The 17,105-nt window shown below is 44.7% G+C and overlaps 1 protein-coding gene across 3 annotated transcripts in view; it reads left to right on the top strand.

Annotated features, from left to right (window-relative positions):
• Nucleotides 1-17,105, top strand: part of GRIN2B (glutamate ionotropic receptor NMDA type subunit 2B) — a 220,667-nt gene that overhangs the window by 118,338 nt on the left and 85,224 nt on the right. For all 3 annotated transcript variants that reach the window (XM_072335356.1, XM_072335347.1, XM_072335338.1), the window contains exon 5: nucleotides 6,861-6,975. In XM_072335356.1, the coding sequence (XP_072191457.1) occupies nucleotides 6,861-6,975 (115 nt within the window). The remainder of the gene's footprint in view (nucleotides 1-6,860; nucleotides 6,976-17,105) is intronic.

Here is a 17,105-nt window from a genome sequence, read left to right as displayed (position 1 = left end):
TGCCGGTCCTTGTAGGACTTGTACAGAATGGCACATTATGTGTATTTTCACTGGGACTCTTGTCCACAAAAGAAGGGGCAGGAGGCAAGAGCACGACCATGCCAGAAGTTTCATTTTCTGTCCAATGTTGTTACAGTTTTCAGCTCTTATGTTTCTAACTTTCTGAAAAAACGTTGGCTTCTTCACAAGCAAATGTTTTTGTCAAATTCTTATCCCTCTTTCCTATTAAGAAGGTGATTTTGATAGGTGTTTTTTCTGGCTCCCATGTTTGTCAAAATAGGCTAGTTAGGGTGTATATGAGAGAAATTTGGCTGTGGTTGAATTTCCAAGGTACTATTGGGACTGACATAGCAAACTGGAGGGAAATGAATATTTGTCCTGTCCTTTTTTAGATGGTATTTGGTACTTGGCAAAAAATGTTATTGTGGAAACTCTGAAGCTCACTAGAGACATGGGACAAACTACCTCTCACCTAAGCATCAGTATCATTTCTGCCCCAGATTGGAGATGACCCCATGTTCCCCATTCAGGGGTAATCCTGACGGTCAGCTGTGTGTGCTGCAAAATCCTGTGATACAGGGCTTAAAGTTCCTCAGCATTTTTGGGAGAAGGGCTGGGACTGCACAGACTGTGGAAAGTGAACTTGTCCTCAGGAACGGCCCCAACTCATTGGAATCAAGTGCATGTAGGAAAATGTCCCTGCCACTTTTCCGGTTCCCTGTACACTCTAAGGATAGATATATATAATCAGTCCTGAGTGACTGTCAGCTCAGAGTCTTTCTAAAGTGATAAATTCATGATGGGAAATCAAGGAAATGGGAAAGAAAGTGTAAGTGCCATTTATTTTATTATTAAGAAAGGGAGTGATGGAAAAAGGCTCATCCTTCTGTTGTATATGGGAACTGTCACTGGGATGGAATCACTGGGAAGGCTCACCTCACATGTATATTGTCTTCAAAACAACTTTGCAGAATATGATGGAGGAACAGCAAGGACAGGTCAGAATAAATTTATCTTCCACCAGAAATGGATTTTTTCACAGGTCAGGACCAAACATCAAGAAGATTCAACATTCTTAGAGGTGAGAGGCCAGAACCTCAGCAGATCAGACAGCATCACTCCATCAATGTCAGTGGAATATTTATTCCAGACCAGCATGTGCCTTCTTGTCTTTTAAAAAGGTGTGGGCAGCAGGGAGAAACTAAATTAATCTCTTATATCTCTACTATCTTGTGGCCTGAGAGATATTTCCTAATCTAGATGCTCTCCTAACCTCTTTGCTTAATAAAAACAATCTTGAGCTTGGGGTATTTCTCACAGCCTGAGGTCAGATTGGTTCCCAGTGGTAAAGTATGGCTGCAGCCTGGACAGATTTTTTGGTGTACGACAGCTACACAATTTGGATTTTGTTTGCTCTGATTTCTACACTAATTTTCATTCTTCCATGCACCTCCCCAGAGTCAGTGATAACACTGACAGTGAGGGTAAAAGAAGTAAATGAAGAAGAGTGGGATGCTGTTTCTTTAAGTTTTAGTTTTTCTCTGTCTGCTTCTATTTTTTTTGTCTATTTTGTTTTGTTTTTGTTTTTCATAATTGCGGAAAGAACAGAGTCCATGCCCCTTATTATGTTAAATCAGCTGCTCTCATGCCCCTTGCATGGAATCTTTTTGCTGTAAATCATACCTGACATTGGCCAGATGTTACAGGGACGCAGCCAGATGTGCACAGCTTTCTCAGCATCATGAGCCATCAGCACCACAGCGGCAGGAGCAGTGCAAGGTACAGAGCAATGGGAGAGCCTCCCAGGGCTTACCCAGGACCAGTACCAATGGTAGGGAAGTTTGATCTAAGGCCCACACAGAATTCTCATCTTTTGCCTGGAGGGCTGTGCATGTCCTGTCCTTGAAGGCTCAAGGCCAGGTTGGATGGGGCCCTGGGAAGCCTGAGCTGGTGGGTGGCAGCCCTGCCCCAGGGTAGGGGAGTGGAACTGAGTGGGCTTCGAAGTGCCATCCAACCCAAACCATTCTGTGATTTTATGATCTTTTTGGGAATGAGAAATTGTATTTGATGTCCCCTGGAGCCTGCCTTATCTGAAGGGACCTCACATCCTCACAGCTGGGTCCAGATGAATGTGTGCATGTATTGGCTGTCCTCTGAGGCAGAGGCAGGCACAGAAATGTCGAGCAACAGTATGGAGAAATAATATCTGTATTATTTTAGGCTTCCCTTGGGTTTAGGGAATGGAGGTTTACATCAGAAGTTGAAGGGATCAGTTGTAGTTTTCTCATTAAAAAAAAAGTGTACGCTGTTCAGTCTCTCAAATGGAAGAAGCTATTAACAGCAGTTAGTGCTGGCTATACCTCTATTTGTCAATCACTTGCCATCTGAAGGTCAGAACTCCCATCTTTAGATAGAGGTACTGGTCCTAAGCCCCCTTCCCCTTGTCCTTTGAGTCCACCCACTCCTCCGTCTGCCCATCCTGGTCCAGCAGCTGGCATGTGGGAAGGAAGGGAGCTGCAGCTGGAAGCTGCACCAGAGCTGTGTGCACCAAACTGCACGTGTAATGTGGCTGGAGCTGCAGGCAGCCGTGCTAGGATGCAGCAATGCAGCATCCTTGCAGGAAACAGAGCTGGGCCAGCAGCTGTGCCTGCAGCCTGCACCTCTGGCTGGTGACTGTGTAATCCTGTCTGCCAGGGAACACAAAGGCAACTTGACCATGCAGAGTTTTTGGGGTAAATGCTTTGCACTGCTTCCCCTCACTGCCATTACACTGCTGAACTGGCTTCAGTATTTCATACGATGCTGAGTTTCCAGGAGGCTGATGATAGTCTATGTCCCCTCCCCTTACCCTGCACCAAATACCTTTTACCTTGCAAATTCTTTCAGGCAGAGATATCCCATCGCCTTTCCTCCCCACACTCCACCCACACCCCATTTCTCCTTTCCTTCCTCGCTTTTGTGCTGGGCTGCAGAGATGACCCCCTGACGCGGATGGCAAAGAGGCTGCTTTATTTGTACAGCCTGTCTTACTGGGGGAGGCGGTTGGTGTTGGGATAATCAGACCGCTTGTCGCATTGGAGTGTAACAAGCATTGACAGGGCACAGGGGAGCGCCTGTGCATGTGTGTATTTGTGCGTGTGTGATTCAGGGAGTGTTGAGGATGGAGCCAGCACTCTGTCCAGATTTGCCCACCCGTTCCATAGCTGCAGGAGGAGCTGATTCCCAGCAGGACACTGGAGGCAGAAGTCAGAGTGGTTTGTGCTGATTTTAAACACATCCCTTTCAGAGCTGTCTCTAGGGCAGACTAAAATTCAGCTGACACCCTTTCTGTCTCTCCCCATAGCCCCTCAGCCTGCCACATTTGCTTCTCCAGGCTTTCCCCATCACTAGCTGAAACCATTTAAAATGTCATCATCTCTCTGCTGGTCCTAAATTTGCCATCTGATGTGGTTTTAATGCTCTATTTCCTATGCCAACCAGCCTTGGAAACACTCACCATTAGCTTGAAAGGCTAGCAGCCTGATCTCTAGGATGGGTGATGTTACCTAGTGGTCTGAGCTTGGGATAGGGAGCCAAGTCCTCTGGATCTGACCTGCTCTGTGTCCAAGAACACATTCTATTCTGCTCTGTTCCTTGCTGTGTGCCCTGTGGTACAGGCGAAAAATGTCTGTTTCCTCCATGTCATCTGCATCTTGCTCCCACACAGCTTCGGTTGGGCTCTGCAACTGCTGTGTCTGTGCTGGGCTGCAGAGGGGATGGACTCTTCCATGCCTACAACAAGCAGCTCCAGAAACACCCACGCTAGCAAAAATATTTGCTGAAAGGTGATTCTAGCAAATGAAATTAATTAAAATGATCATGCTCTCTTTCTCTCTCCATATTGGAGTCACATACACCAGGGAAATTAGGCATCAAGCCCTCTCTGCATCTTTCAGGCACAGCTTCATCTTGTGTTACCTCACCTACACATACAGCCCTCTGCCCTCATGCTGCCCCTGTTGCACATATGCAGGGAGTCTCTCAGCCCCTTGTTGCTCATCTGGAGACTGATTATCCTCTGGGCAGAGTGGGCAGTGATTGTGCTGATATACTGGTGACAGAGGACTAACCCATACGAGACAGAACCTGTGAGCCACTGGAATGTGGGGATAGTGAGCTGCTTTTTTTATTTTTTGCACACTTCCTGCACACTTTTATAAACATGTTACTAACGGGATACAGAGAGAACCCTCTGAAGAGTTATTGTGCCAAATTTAGAGACTAATTTCAGTCGTTAAGGTGTGAAGTGCGGGATTTTTGTGCTGCTCTAAGTGTAAATCTCTAAGGATCGGAGTCACTGATGATCCCTCCTTGAATATTATTAGCTGTTCTAATCTTTCTGGTAGAAAACGAACAGAAGTTACACCCTCTTGTGTCACATCTCTTGCTGATTTATGTGAACTCCTCTTGTCAGGCTGTGCAAGGGAGATTCTCACAGTGGCATCATTCTTGGGTAGGAGGGGAAAGAGGATCGAGAACCACCTAATATCGCTGTTTGTTTAAATACACATTGACACTGCTTTCTAAATACTGACACATAAAGCTGCAACTCCCATCAGGCTACTGGTGTCTTCATCTTCTTGGAGCCTTGCTTTGTAATTTCTCTGAGAGCCATCTCACAGAGGTCATGAAAGGAATATAGGTGTAATCTCAGTCATAGAATCACAGCCTTTTGAGTTGGAAGGGACCTTTAAAGGCCATCTGGTCCAACTTCCTGCAGTGAACAGGGACACCTACAGTGAGATCAGGGTGCTCAGAGTCTGGTCCAGTCCACTGAAAGGCCTTTATCACTGTCAGAGCATTTCGTAGGTCAAATAGGCCACACATGCCCATGGTGGTCTGTGCTTTGCATTCCTCTCTACCAGAGCAATGCAAACAGCTGGGGATGAAAAGCCAGAAGACCATGTGTGGTCCAGTCATGGGTTGTTGTACACTAAGATACAGTTATGTGGCTGAGATTTTCCAAGTGACTAATGATTTGGAGTTCCCTCAGTTTTTGGGTTCTGGATGAGTCTGACTGTTGGAAAACAGCAAGTAGTCTTGCCCTTGAAAATAGGCCTATTGCAATGTTTCCCACTGGACTTCTGTAGGGCTGTGTGTTCAACACTGTGTACAACTTCTGAAGGTCACAACATAGAGCAAGCATGGAATTTCCTTTTGAATTAAATGTAATTGGCAATTACATTTGATTTTGGAAATTAATGGATGAGTTTTCTTGATGAATAAACTTAGGAATAATGTTTTGGGCAATGGAAGAAACTAAAATCATGAGCCGCTTTTCTGTTTGTTTGAAGAATTTTGCCTACTACCTATACTTTCGTTAAATTAGCATGGATTTCTCTGTGGGTAAGTGTGAACCCCTTGAAAGAACAGTAATCTGAGTGATTTTTATTTTTGTTTTGATTGTTTTTCCCTTGAAATTGGTTCCAATTAAGTTCAAAGGGACAAACTGAGGCTGAGTATTAGGAAATATTTGCTAGTGTCATGGGTGTAATAGAGCAGAAGAGCCTCTTGCGACTGTAATGGAAATGTTACTTGTGTAATTTACAGGAGAATGGGTGAAGCAGAGGCGGGCAGTGTCCTGGGGCTGCCCTGCAGGCAGCTCGATCACCTCTGCCTCTCCTATGATGTGATGCTACTGGTGCTAGAGCAGGTGTACGAATGTAAAACCTACTTCATGAAACAGGACTGCGAATTGAAGTGAAATATATGAACAGGGGAAACTGTCAGAGTGCCATGGAGATGTCTTATAAGCCACTGAACTGTGAAATGTGTATTTGCTTCCCCCTCTTCCCTACAGTGTCATTCTGGATGGTCTGACAGTTAAGAAAACAATAGACCTGATTCCCTTTGCAGCAACACCACTTCAACATGCTCTTGCAATGCAGAAATGCCTGGAAATGAGTGTAGTTGTAATCTCAGTCCACTTAAAGGTCTTTCCCACTGCCGGCGCTGAGTGAAGAGGCCTGAGGATAAATGAGACTGAAGCCTGGACTGTTTAATAGTCCATTTGTACAGCTGACAAGAGATGGCCCAAAGCGGGGTGCCTCACACAGCAGAGATGGAGCCTTTCCAGACAAAGGGAATCGTTAATGTTGGCTGCAGGGATCTGCAGGGCTGATCACCCTGTAGTTTGATCTTGCTGGGTACATGGCGTGGCTCTGTCCTAGTGAAAAGGACTTTCACTGGGCTATCTGAGCACTCTCTGACCCTGTTCCTAAGTTGCTTTTGAGAATCACTTTGAGCCCCACAGGACATGCTGGCTCTAATAGGAACAGGGTATCTCACAGGTGCACTGTACATTCCTGTGTTCCCTGCAGCTTCCTTTATTGCTGCCTGGATGTTTGGGTAGGGAGGGGGTGTATTCACTGCTTTATGTGTGAACCATTGCTGTCCTCAAATGAAATGTGAAATTCCCCTTGGAGAGTGAGCAAAATGTAGGCTGTGTGGACCATGTTTACACAGCTAATTGCTATGGATTTCTCTGCCCTGTGTGCAAAGAGGGAATCAAAGACTGTGGGCACAGGTACATATGTGACTTGCTTTCAGGCATTTGGTGAGGACTCTATTACATCGTTTCTGTACCCAAGTCCTAAGTGTGGGCAAGTGCCTTGTGTGATTGCCCCATTTTCTGGATTATTTGTTCTGTTTCTATCACCCACTTCCTTTTAGATTTTCCTTTGCTGTCCCCAGATTAACAACAGTTGTTCGTATAGTACTTCTGTCACCCTGGCACAAACTGCAGAAAGGGAGGCAGGCTCTTGTTTCAGGCTCAGTTCCCAAGCATTAATGTTCATCTTGCTCTTTTCTCTCTCCTCCAGGTACCTGATTAACGTCACCTTCGAAGGCAGGAATTTGTCGTTCAGTGAGGACGGATACCAGATGCATCCTAAGCTGGTGATCATCCTTCTGACCAAGGAGAGGAAGTGGGAGAGGGTAGGACATGTTTGGTAATTCTCAAACTGTGTCAGGCAGCAGAAGGATGGAAGAAGGCTCTGAGCAAGTGATCCCCCCACCTTTTCTACTTATGAAGAGCTGACGATCTCCTTCTTGCAGCCTGGGCCACTATTATCTCCAGTACCCAAGCTGCTGTCATCTCCATGCAGGATGCCATTACATTCTTCCATTAGCATGCATAAAAAATTCATCAGCTTCCCTTCTGTCACCTCTGAACATAAGTTTTCCTGTCTTTCAGAGAAGAGATCTCCTTTGCACCATGAGTTTCAATGGCATAGACGGAAAATACTTAGCTGCATGGCTGGGAGGCTGAGATTGAGCCATAGCCACACTTAGTGATATGCCATTGTTAAATGCACTTGATATATCAGGCCTCTGTCACTTGCAATGGGCTGGTGTATGTGGTAGAATGTGTACATGAGATCATGTCAAGTTGCTCAAATATCTAAACTTGCGTATTTCTGAATAATTTGTATGTGACCCAAAGCACCATTTTAGAAACGGTGTGGATTTCTGTGTTAGTGCAAAGCTTTAGTTTGTTTCACCTCCTACATAAATGTCGGTGGTCCAGACTTGGAACAAGTGTTCCTGAAAAGTTTGAATCAGCTGAGCAGAGGGGGTAGCTGGAGGTAGTTATAAGATGCAGAACAGTGATGAGGATGAGAAGTTGTAGCGAAAGCAAGGAGAATTCAGTAGAGCACTCAACAGATGAAGCAGATCTCAAGCTGGATGTGATCATGTGTATGGCTTAGAAAAATGCCCCCTTGTTCTGCTGGCCAGAAAAAATCCTTCTCTCCATGACTGCATGACCAAAGTCAGAAACAATTTATGGAGAAACAGAGGGATGTCAGAAGTGCATTCTGAAGAGGGCCGGACAAACCTGTTCCAGAGGCTGACCAGTCTCTCAAAGAAGAAGCATTTCCCAATATCCAACCTGAATCTCCCCTGGCACTACTTGTGGCCATTCCCTCTTAGTCCTACTGCTGGTTACATGGGAGAAGAGGCTGACCCCCAGCTCACTGCAACTTCCCCTCAGGTAGTTGTAGAGAGCGGTAAGTTCATCCCTGAGCCTCCTCTTCTTCACTATAAACAATCCCAGCTTCCTCAGCTGCTCCCCATAGGCTTGTGCTCCAGACCCTTCACAACTTTGTTGCTCTTCTCTGGACTTGCTAGAGGGCCTCTTTGTTGTTATTGTAGTGAGGGGCTCAAAACTGAACACAGCACTCAAGGTGTAGCCTCGCCAGCATCGAGTACCTAGGGACAATCAATTCTCTGCTCCTGCTCACAGCACTATTTCTGCTACCAGCCAGGATGCCATTGGTCTTCTTGTCCACCTGGGCATACTGCTGGCTCATGTTCAGCCAAACACTGACCAATACCTCCATATCCATTTCCACTACACAGTCTTCCAGCCACTCTGCCCTAAGCCAGTAGCATTGCCTGGGGTTGTGGTCAAAGTGCAGGACCTGGCGCTTGGTCTTGTTGAACCTCATCCCATTGGTCTCAGCCCAGCGATCCAGCCTGTCCAGGTTCCTCTGTAGGGCCTTCCTACACCCAGGCAGGTCAACACTCCCACCCAACTTGGTGTCATCTGCAAACTTACTGATAGAGGAACAGTAGTCTGTAGTCATAGAAGGAAAACAAGTCAGTAAGAACATAAACCCTGCTAGGGACTGTTTGCAGGGCAAGATGTGGGCAATTGTGGAATGCATTGCAACTCTGGATGGGAGGATGGACGGACAGGTAAACACAGTCCTGTTTTCACCCTTCTTCTGTCATGCAATACTGTGTTGCACACTCAGTGAGGTCCTGGGTGCTTTCATTAATGATTAGAGGACCTGTTCAGTCTCTGAAAGGGTATCTGTGATCTGTCAGCTGAGCCAATGAGGGGAAGGGATCTGGTGAACTTGAGCGCAAATGTTTCCCCTTGAAGAGGGATCTCATTCAATGTGAACATCAGATTGTTACAATCACACTCTGAGCTGTTTAAATGTTTTCTTTCTGGAAAACATTGAAATTCTCTCCAGCATACTCTCATCACAAAAAAAAAAAAAAAAAAATAAAAAAATAAAAAAAATTCATATCTGGAACCACAATGTCCTGTTATTAATTTTCTCCATTCAGCTGAAATGCAAACATTAAAACATAAGAGTGAAACAGTTCTCTGTGGCAAAGATCGTAGTTTTGTTCCACGTTTGCAGAGGGACACTAAGTGGAATGCTGGCCCTTAACAACAGCTCACAGGCAATGCCACAATATAAACCATAAATTATTCATATATTATTAGCACACAATCCAAATATATTTGTAAGTGAATTCTATTGCAGTGTAAACTCATCCAAACTCTCACTGATTTCTATGAAATTAGCAAGATGTCTCATCCTAGCAACTTCTGAGTAATACACAGAAGAAACTGTGAAGAACAGGAGTTTCCTAGTCAAACACTCAGGCAGTAGGAGACAAGAGATGAAAGTAGCTGCACGGCAAACACTGATTCAGTCCACTTGTGTGCATTCATGACTGCTCAGTCTTTAATTACAGCACTGCACACTCTTATCCATTATCAGATGTTGTGCCTGGAAGGAATATCAAGAGGTCATTTAGTTCCTCCCTCTGCCCAAGGGAAGGATCAACTAGACTGAAATGATTCCTGACAGATGTTTGTTTCACCTGTTCTGAGAGTCCTTCGATGCTAGAAACTCCATGAAATCCTGAGGCAATCTCTTCCATGCCTTCTTTCTCCTTACTCTGGAAAGTTTTTCTAATGTCTAACCTAGATTTCCCTGACTGCAGTTTAAACCCATTACTACTTGGCATCTCCCTTGTGGACATGGAGAATTATTATCTTCCTCTTTTTATTTTCTCTGTATATATTTGAAGGCTTCTATCATTCTGTCTCCTAGTCTGTGCTGCAGATTAAACAAGAATTTGTTCAGTCTCTCCTGTTAGTTCACGTTTTCTAGTCTTATGATTGTTCTTATTAGTCTCCTCTGGATTTAGTGGTATAGAAAGATAGATCTTAAAACAGGTGTGAAGCCTTCTATTTTCTTAGCAGCAAAGATGCCGACAGTCCCTGAACCTGCTTCCCATTTGTGAAATTTGCTGAGATTTTGATTTTTCAGCTCAGTATGGAAAGAAAAATACTGAGAAATGCACCAGCTATTTCAGAACAGGATTTCGTTTTCCAGAAGAGCTACAGCTGTCCCCAGACCCCAATAGTGACAAATCTCCTCCTGTGTCCTTCAGACAAATGAAAGCCTTGCAGGGCTGAAAAGTCATGGAAAAACATGGATAGTTGCCACTTTCTGGAAAGGGGCAGTAGCCTGAGCCTTTCTGCTATTGTGGGTATGAGTAACAATTCCTCTCTTCATAACGAATGTTCTGTGCTTCATTCACTTCTCAGCACGACTGTTCCTTAGGGGCAGAAGGCTACATGCCTTCCCTCACTAGCTCTTAATTAGCTGTTTAGTAGAGCTCTTGCTTCACTAGCCATACATAAGCTAGGTGTGTTTTTGAGTGCCTCTGTGCCTCTGCTGTATTTACTGTAGAGGGGCAGACACTCAAGTGGAGTTGCTCCAGAAGGGTTCTGCCTCAGTGCAGCAATAGGCTGAGGTCAGAGGTGCTGTAAGGCCAGCCAGAGGCTAGGTACTGCAGTCATTTCTGTGTCTGTGTCTTGTGTTGGAAGAATTTTCAACCAGGCTTTATTTTACTGATTGTCTTCTCCCTCTGCTCTTCTATAATTTCACATATGGTGATGACTTCTGGGTCTATGAACAGTTTGTGAGAGCTGGCAAGCACTGCTCTCCAGCTCTTGCTCACATCCACCTTCTCTTGTAAGGCAGGGCACAGCAATCATGTCCCATCGTCTCCCAGCCCCTTTTCCTCTAGTGACATTGGGAGTGTCAGACCTCACTGTCACTGAGGTTCCCTCCTGAGCATGGCTTTTAACAAAGGAGAGCTGTGAGTTTTGCATCACCTGTATCACTCAGTTGTCCTCAGCCTCCCCCTGGCTAAAATTTTTCTGCTTTTTCTCTCTGTGGATTCAGAGCACCTTTCCATCTGGCTGGCAACAGCAATCTCTTGTGCTGCCCAGCAGCATCCTCTGATTCACAAGTGTCCTAGAGTATGTCTTACCTCAAATGCTCTTATAACTCCTGCTCCTGGCTGGACTTGTAAAACCCCAGGTGATGTGTTTGGCTGAGATGCCACATTAAGCCATTTTAGACAGGAAGTTCATTCCACAAGCTTCAGTCTACCTGATCTTCTGACTCTACAAACCCTCACCTCCTCCGCAGATTGAATGTTTGCCTGCTGCTCCTCTAATTATCAGTGCCTGGCTTTTGACCTCCTAAAAATTAATAATTAGCATCTGTTTTGCTTCTTTTAGCCATGGGTGTAGCCATGATTAGAAGCTCACAAGGTGCTCCTAGCTTGTTCCCCTCATCCATTGCAGATGTTAGTGCCCCCCAGGAATGGAGCCGTTTGCTGTGTGACATTCTGTCAGAAGTCTGAGTGATATTGCAGTAGGATGAAAAGTGGTCCCAACACTTGCTGTTGCGTGGGTTGTTCAGAAATGTCTTTAGCCTGGGTCCACAGAATCATAGAAGCATAGAGTCATAGAATCATAGAATGACTTGTGCTGGGAGGGGCCTCAAAGATCATCAGGTTCCAACTCCCCTCCCTCTGGCAGGACTGCCAACTGCTAGATCAAGCACCAGCTCAGGCTGCCCAGGGCCCCATCCAACCTGACCTTCAACCCCTTCTGGGGACAGGACATCTACAACATCTCTGGGCAGCCTGTGCTTTCACCTCACCACCCTCTCTGAGGAAAATTGCCTCCCTGACATCTAATCTAAATCTCCCCTCCTTCAGTTTTAAAGTCTTTGTCCTGTCGTAGAAAGAAGGTGTGTTTCTGAATTAGTGAACTCATGCAACCCTGTTCCCTGCTTACCACAGAGGTGTTATGCTAATCTGTGCTCAGGAAAGGTTCCCTTGGAGTGTAGGAGGGAGCTGTGAAGAGGAAGAAGGACTGATGGAAATAAAACAGAAAGATAAGGTTTGTTTTATCTAAAAAAAGAGGAAGGAGAAAAAGACTTTGGACATCTGAAATGTTGTTGAAAAAGGACATCATGGCCTGTTGCTTTTCATGTCCACAGTGAATAGGATGAAGAAGAAATCATGCTAAATTTTCAAGCAGAAAGATTTCAGTTAGGGATGTAGGGAGCCATCTAATTGTTAGCATGGTGTGACATAGCAAGGCTCATTTGCTGGTGAGGCTCATTTGCTGGAGGACACAAAAAAATATCCAGCAGTGCAGGGTCTGTCTCTCTTCTGTACTGCCTCAGAGCAGAAGGATACAATAAGTGATGTCATATGATTCTCTGCCAGCCTACATTTCTGTGATTGGATGAGCAAGATGAACGTGAACGTTGTCTCACAAGAGCCCTCATTTTTCAGGAAAGAAAAAGTAGGTCATGGGTAGGCTGATCAGCAAAAACTTCAATCCTGGACTAGTGACAATGTCATTTCTGCAGACTTCTACCATGTACCTTTCAAGTGAGCAGGTGGTTGGTGCAAGAAGCCAGTTGTTGATGGCTGCAAACAACAGCCCTTATGGAGGTACATGTCACCTTATGGAGGTACGTCTGCAACTTTGAAGGGCTGGTGAACACCATAGAAATGCTAAAGAGGCTCTACCTTCTGATAGTGAGGCACACTTCAGAGTGATGAGAAACTAACCACCACCTGCTTCTGCAGGACCAGAAGACAGTAATGACCCTGACTTTTTGGTAAGCATCTCCGTGTGGATCACAAGCTCAAAGGGAGATTTATCCTCTCTGTTAAGGAAGAAGATATATGGGGCTGGTCTGAAGTCTTTCTATGTGTTAAAAGAAATATTTACAGTCATTTCCTTCCGCAATTCAGTGTTCCCATAGTAGAAAAACAGGGAAAGGAAGGACTGAATATCTGATCAGTATTGGCTTTCAGTAAGGACCTGTGTGGCACTGGCTATTTCTTGAAGAACCAGCGCGAATCATGGGCACGTTACATTGTTCAGCAGAAGGAAGGATTTAGATTCATTTATTTATTTCCTTGGCTAAAGAAGGCTTTTTAGGAGAGAGGCAGGAATGCTAGGTTATGAGGTGAAACTTGCATCTGTGCAAATCCGAGCAACTTCTCTGACGACCCTCCCCTCCCTGCCTTTGGAAAGATGTCTAGATCATTTGAGGCAGTTTCCTCCTTGTGCTGTCTGGTTCCCACCTGTGCAAACCTTTCTGATCACTTACACATGCCTGCACAGGTATGCTTGTCTCACTAGGAGGGGACGTTATTTCTGCAGGTCAGGTTCTGCTCTATGTGCAGAGTTCTGGCATCTTGTCAGCATGTCCAAGGACTTCACAGAGGAAATGTTTTTTATCCCACCAACTCTTTTTATGGGGAGACAAGATTGAATTGTTTTTGCCAGTCCATCTTGTTTTGCTAATTTCCCTGTGCACATGGGGATTTATGACTCATTGTCCCCAAAGAGAAATAGCATAGGAGTTTGTTTAAACCTACTCAGGTTTAGTGACTGATTCTGTTCCCATAGAACCAGCTTTTAGACGGAAGTAGCTTCTCCTAGGGCAGATGCACCTCTCTGGATTTAAGCACAAATAGCTGAAATTAGAATGGGAGTCTGTGTATGCGTTTTCCCCCTTATTTGTAGAGTGCTCTTTCTGGACATTTCTTTAAGAGATCATAATTTGCTGAATCATTTGCTTCTCATTAGACAGCAGGCTTGCATCAAAGAATACATACTTTATGGATACCCCACTCCCAAGCTTGTGCCCCCTAGATGCCTTATCTAGGTCACACTGATATCTCTGCTAATGACCCTGATTCAATCAGACAACCAGATGGCTTTATTTGTACACCTATGCTGCACCCACTGCCAGGAGTTGGCCTGGCTTCTCACAGTTGCCCAGGGTGTAGCTGTATGGATTTATGGCTAATTTTGGCCATGATAATCTTTCATTGATGCCTAAGGAGAAGTGCAGCTGCAAGTGCAACACAAAGCTTTCTTATCAGGTGATAAATGGAATAGTCTTTCTGAAAAATCCTCAGACTTAAATCTTGTGGGCATTCTTATCAAATGGTATCTTTGCTGACTGATTGTATCAGAGAGTTAGATTAGATTACCGCATCCTGCAGTAGCAAGCTAGTCCACCTCTTTGACCAAAGAGGATAGGTGCTGGATGCATCCTCCTATCCTATCCGTGGACTGCAACACTATAAGCTGTTTGCTCTCTTTGCCTCTTGCTGAAGCAGTAGCTGACTTTGTTTGCTTGAATTCTGGAGTATATTTGTATGATTCATGAGCCTGCAGAAAAATGTTCTGGCTCTCCTCCACCAGGCCCTACTCCTTGGCTACCAGAGAGAATTCTTACATTGAAACAACGGCAGCTTCTTGGAGAGACCTTGTCCTCTAATGCAAATCAGATATTGGAAAATCTGGGCATCTTTATTTTGCGTGGTCAGTACTGGAGTGCCTTCATTTCCATTCTGGCATAGCTGATTTGGGTGATAGTAGCTGTCTGATCTGTGCTGGGGTTGCCAGCCTGACTTCTTGGACAGGGCAGCCCTGAGGTCTGTGTTTGACGTACTGATGTGGTAATGCTGTCAAGCCACAGAATCATAGAATCATTATGGTTGGAAAAGTCCACTAAGGTCACGTGGTCCACAGGAAAAGACTGCTCTTGCTTCAATTGCATTCTGGATGGGAGTTCTGGTCTGGGGCTTTCTTCCAGACCGGCTCCCCATGCCACGTAGCGAGGTGCTAGCTGTACTCCCTTAACACTTGTTACTTCTTGTGTGTTGTCACTGCTTTCCCCAGCACCCAGTGATGGACCTGAGACTCTGCACTGTAGGGAGATATATGATAGCTAACCAGAAAGGTGGCTCCTACCCCAAAGTGGTTAGTTACACTTTTAATTAGAAGACAAAAGGCAGCAGATGGGTACAGATGGACCAACGGGGGAGTACAAGGGAACAATCAGACAACATTAGTCAGCTTGGTAGGCAGCAAGCTTTACACACCAACTGCCTAACTCTAGTGAAGGGTTTGATAGGCAGCAGAGAACTGTAACTGGCTTTGTGCAGGCTTACGAGACCCATATTGCTTGTGGTCAAAACTACTCCTGCTTACCACTGGACTGGAGTTTCTGTGGCATGTACCATGCTGCTCTGTGCCCGTATCCATTCATTGTGATCTTTTTGCTTATTGTGGAAATATGTTACCCCAAGTTGCTGACAGTAAATATTCATATCTTAATTCAGGTGATAGGTGAAATCCTGAAGGAAGATGAGTATTAAAGTATGGGTACAGTAATTAAATATTCTTGTCACAGTGCTCAATCAAGGATCCATCCCATCATTCCAGATCAATCAATGACATCCTCAAAAATCTGGAAAGGGAGATGTGATTTGGTTACAAAAGAAAGGAAGAAGCATAGTTGTTGCTTTGAGTACTTTGGTGGAGGAAAATAAAATCAAATTTCTTTTTGAGTTAACACAGAATATTTTTGGACCTGAAATACACGCTTTCAGGTCATTTAAAGGTAGTAAAACCATTTTGCAACATAGACCGTTTTCTTTATAGAAAAGAAATGTTATCTGAAAATGTAAATTTCTAAAGCTTTCATTTTGCATATTGCCATTTTTAAGCAAGTATTTAATTGTGAAATAACTAAGTGATATTTGCTGACATTTTAAGAATCTTCTCCTTTCCGATCTCTTTAGGACCAAACTCTTTGCAAATTTGCAAAGGAAAAAAAAAAAAAACAGTCAGGAGAAAAACACGAGAATTTTGTTGGCTTTAATTTGAATTTCGTGGATACATGAGGGTAGAGGGGAAACAAGCAACCAAATGGTGCCTGGAGAAAGCGCTAGCAAAGCTTCTGCTGAAAGAGCCTCACAGGGGGTGGCAATGCCCCTACTGCCCAAGGGATTGTTTTCATCTGTTCGGTTGCATTTGCTTGAGACTCTGTCTCATGTTGATGTCTTCTCTTGGCCTCTGATTCCTTTGCTTTTTTCTATTTTTACATTTCTTGAATATTATTAACTGGAGGCTCTGTTTTCTTTCCATTGGGCTTGAGAGGAAGGAGGTGATGCTGTGCCCTCATTTGCATATTCATAAGGCCCTGTATTTTTCTTTAAATTATGATTTTCTTCCTCCTCCTCTCCCTCCATTTTTTTTTCTGGGGGTTTGGCAGTTTGCTTTTCCTGGCGTAGAAGTCTGACCAATGCAATTGAATTAAATGGAAACAATTTTTTCTTAACATGAAATTACTCAGACTTCTGTTCAATGAGTAACCTGTTTGTGGTGTCTTTGGCTTGGTTTTGGTCCTCTGGTGTTGGTTCTGGCCAGTGCTTGGTTCTCACATGCTCCTTGCTTGGATTTTATTCCTGAATTTGCTTACTGGGTTGGCGTGGAGCTGACCTCCAGAGGTCCCTTCCACCCCCTACAATTCTGCATCTTAGCAGTATTTTTTCCAAGACTGAGACAGTCTTTTCCCCTGTGGTTTTCTCTGCACTCCTATGTGTTACCTTCGATGCTGCTCTGCAAAGGTATCTAGTGATAAAACTGGTTATCGCTGCAGCTGCTGCATGCTTGAGCTTCCCTCACTGCACATGAACTCTGACATGCACTTAGTGCCATTGATTTGAGCGCACAATATGCTCAGCGTCATTTGTTTTCCCTCTGCCTGAACTGTGTTTTCCCTGAGTCTGTAATTTTTTCAGACTGCCTTCAGTAACGTTAGACGCCAGCGCTCACTTGTTCCTTGCTGTGTCGCAGTGTCTGAGTTTCAGTCACTGTCCCTTGGCCTTTCTTCCTCAGGAAAGGGGATGGAGTTACAGACCCAGGTTTATTTCTAAGATGTGCTGGGGGCTGTGCTGTCGTGTGCTGAGTCAGGAGTTTGCCAGGCCTATTTTATTTCCTTCTGCTGAGCTCTCCGCATTCTGCAGTGTCTCCCACCATGTCAAGCCTGGAAGGTTGTTTGACAGCCTTTTTCTTGTTCCTGTTTAAGCTTTCGAAATGGTCTGCGTTTTGTATGACAGTTTCTGGCACT

Source organism: Excalfactoria chinensis, chromosome 1, assembly GCF_039878825.1.
Source record: "Excalfactoria chinensis isolate bCotChi1 chromosome 1, bCotChi1.hap2, whole genome shotgun sequence".
Lineage (NCBI taxonomy): Eukaryota > Metazoa > Chordata > Aves > Galliformes > Phasianidae > Excalfactoria > Excalfactoria chinensis.
The sequence above is the reverse complement of the archived record's forward strand: the minus strand, read 5'-3'. Positions and strand labels throughout refer to the sequence as shown.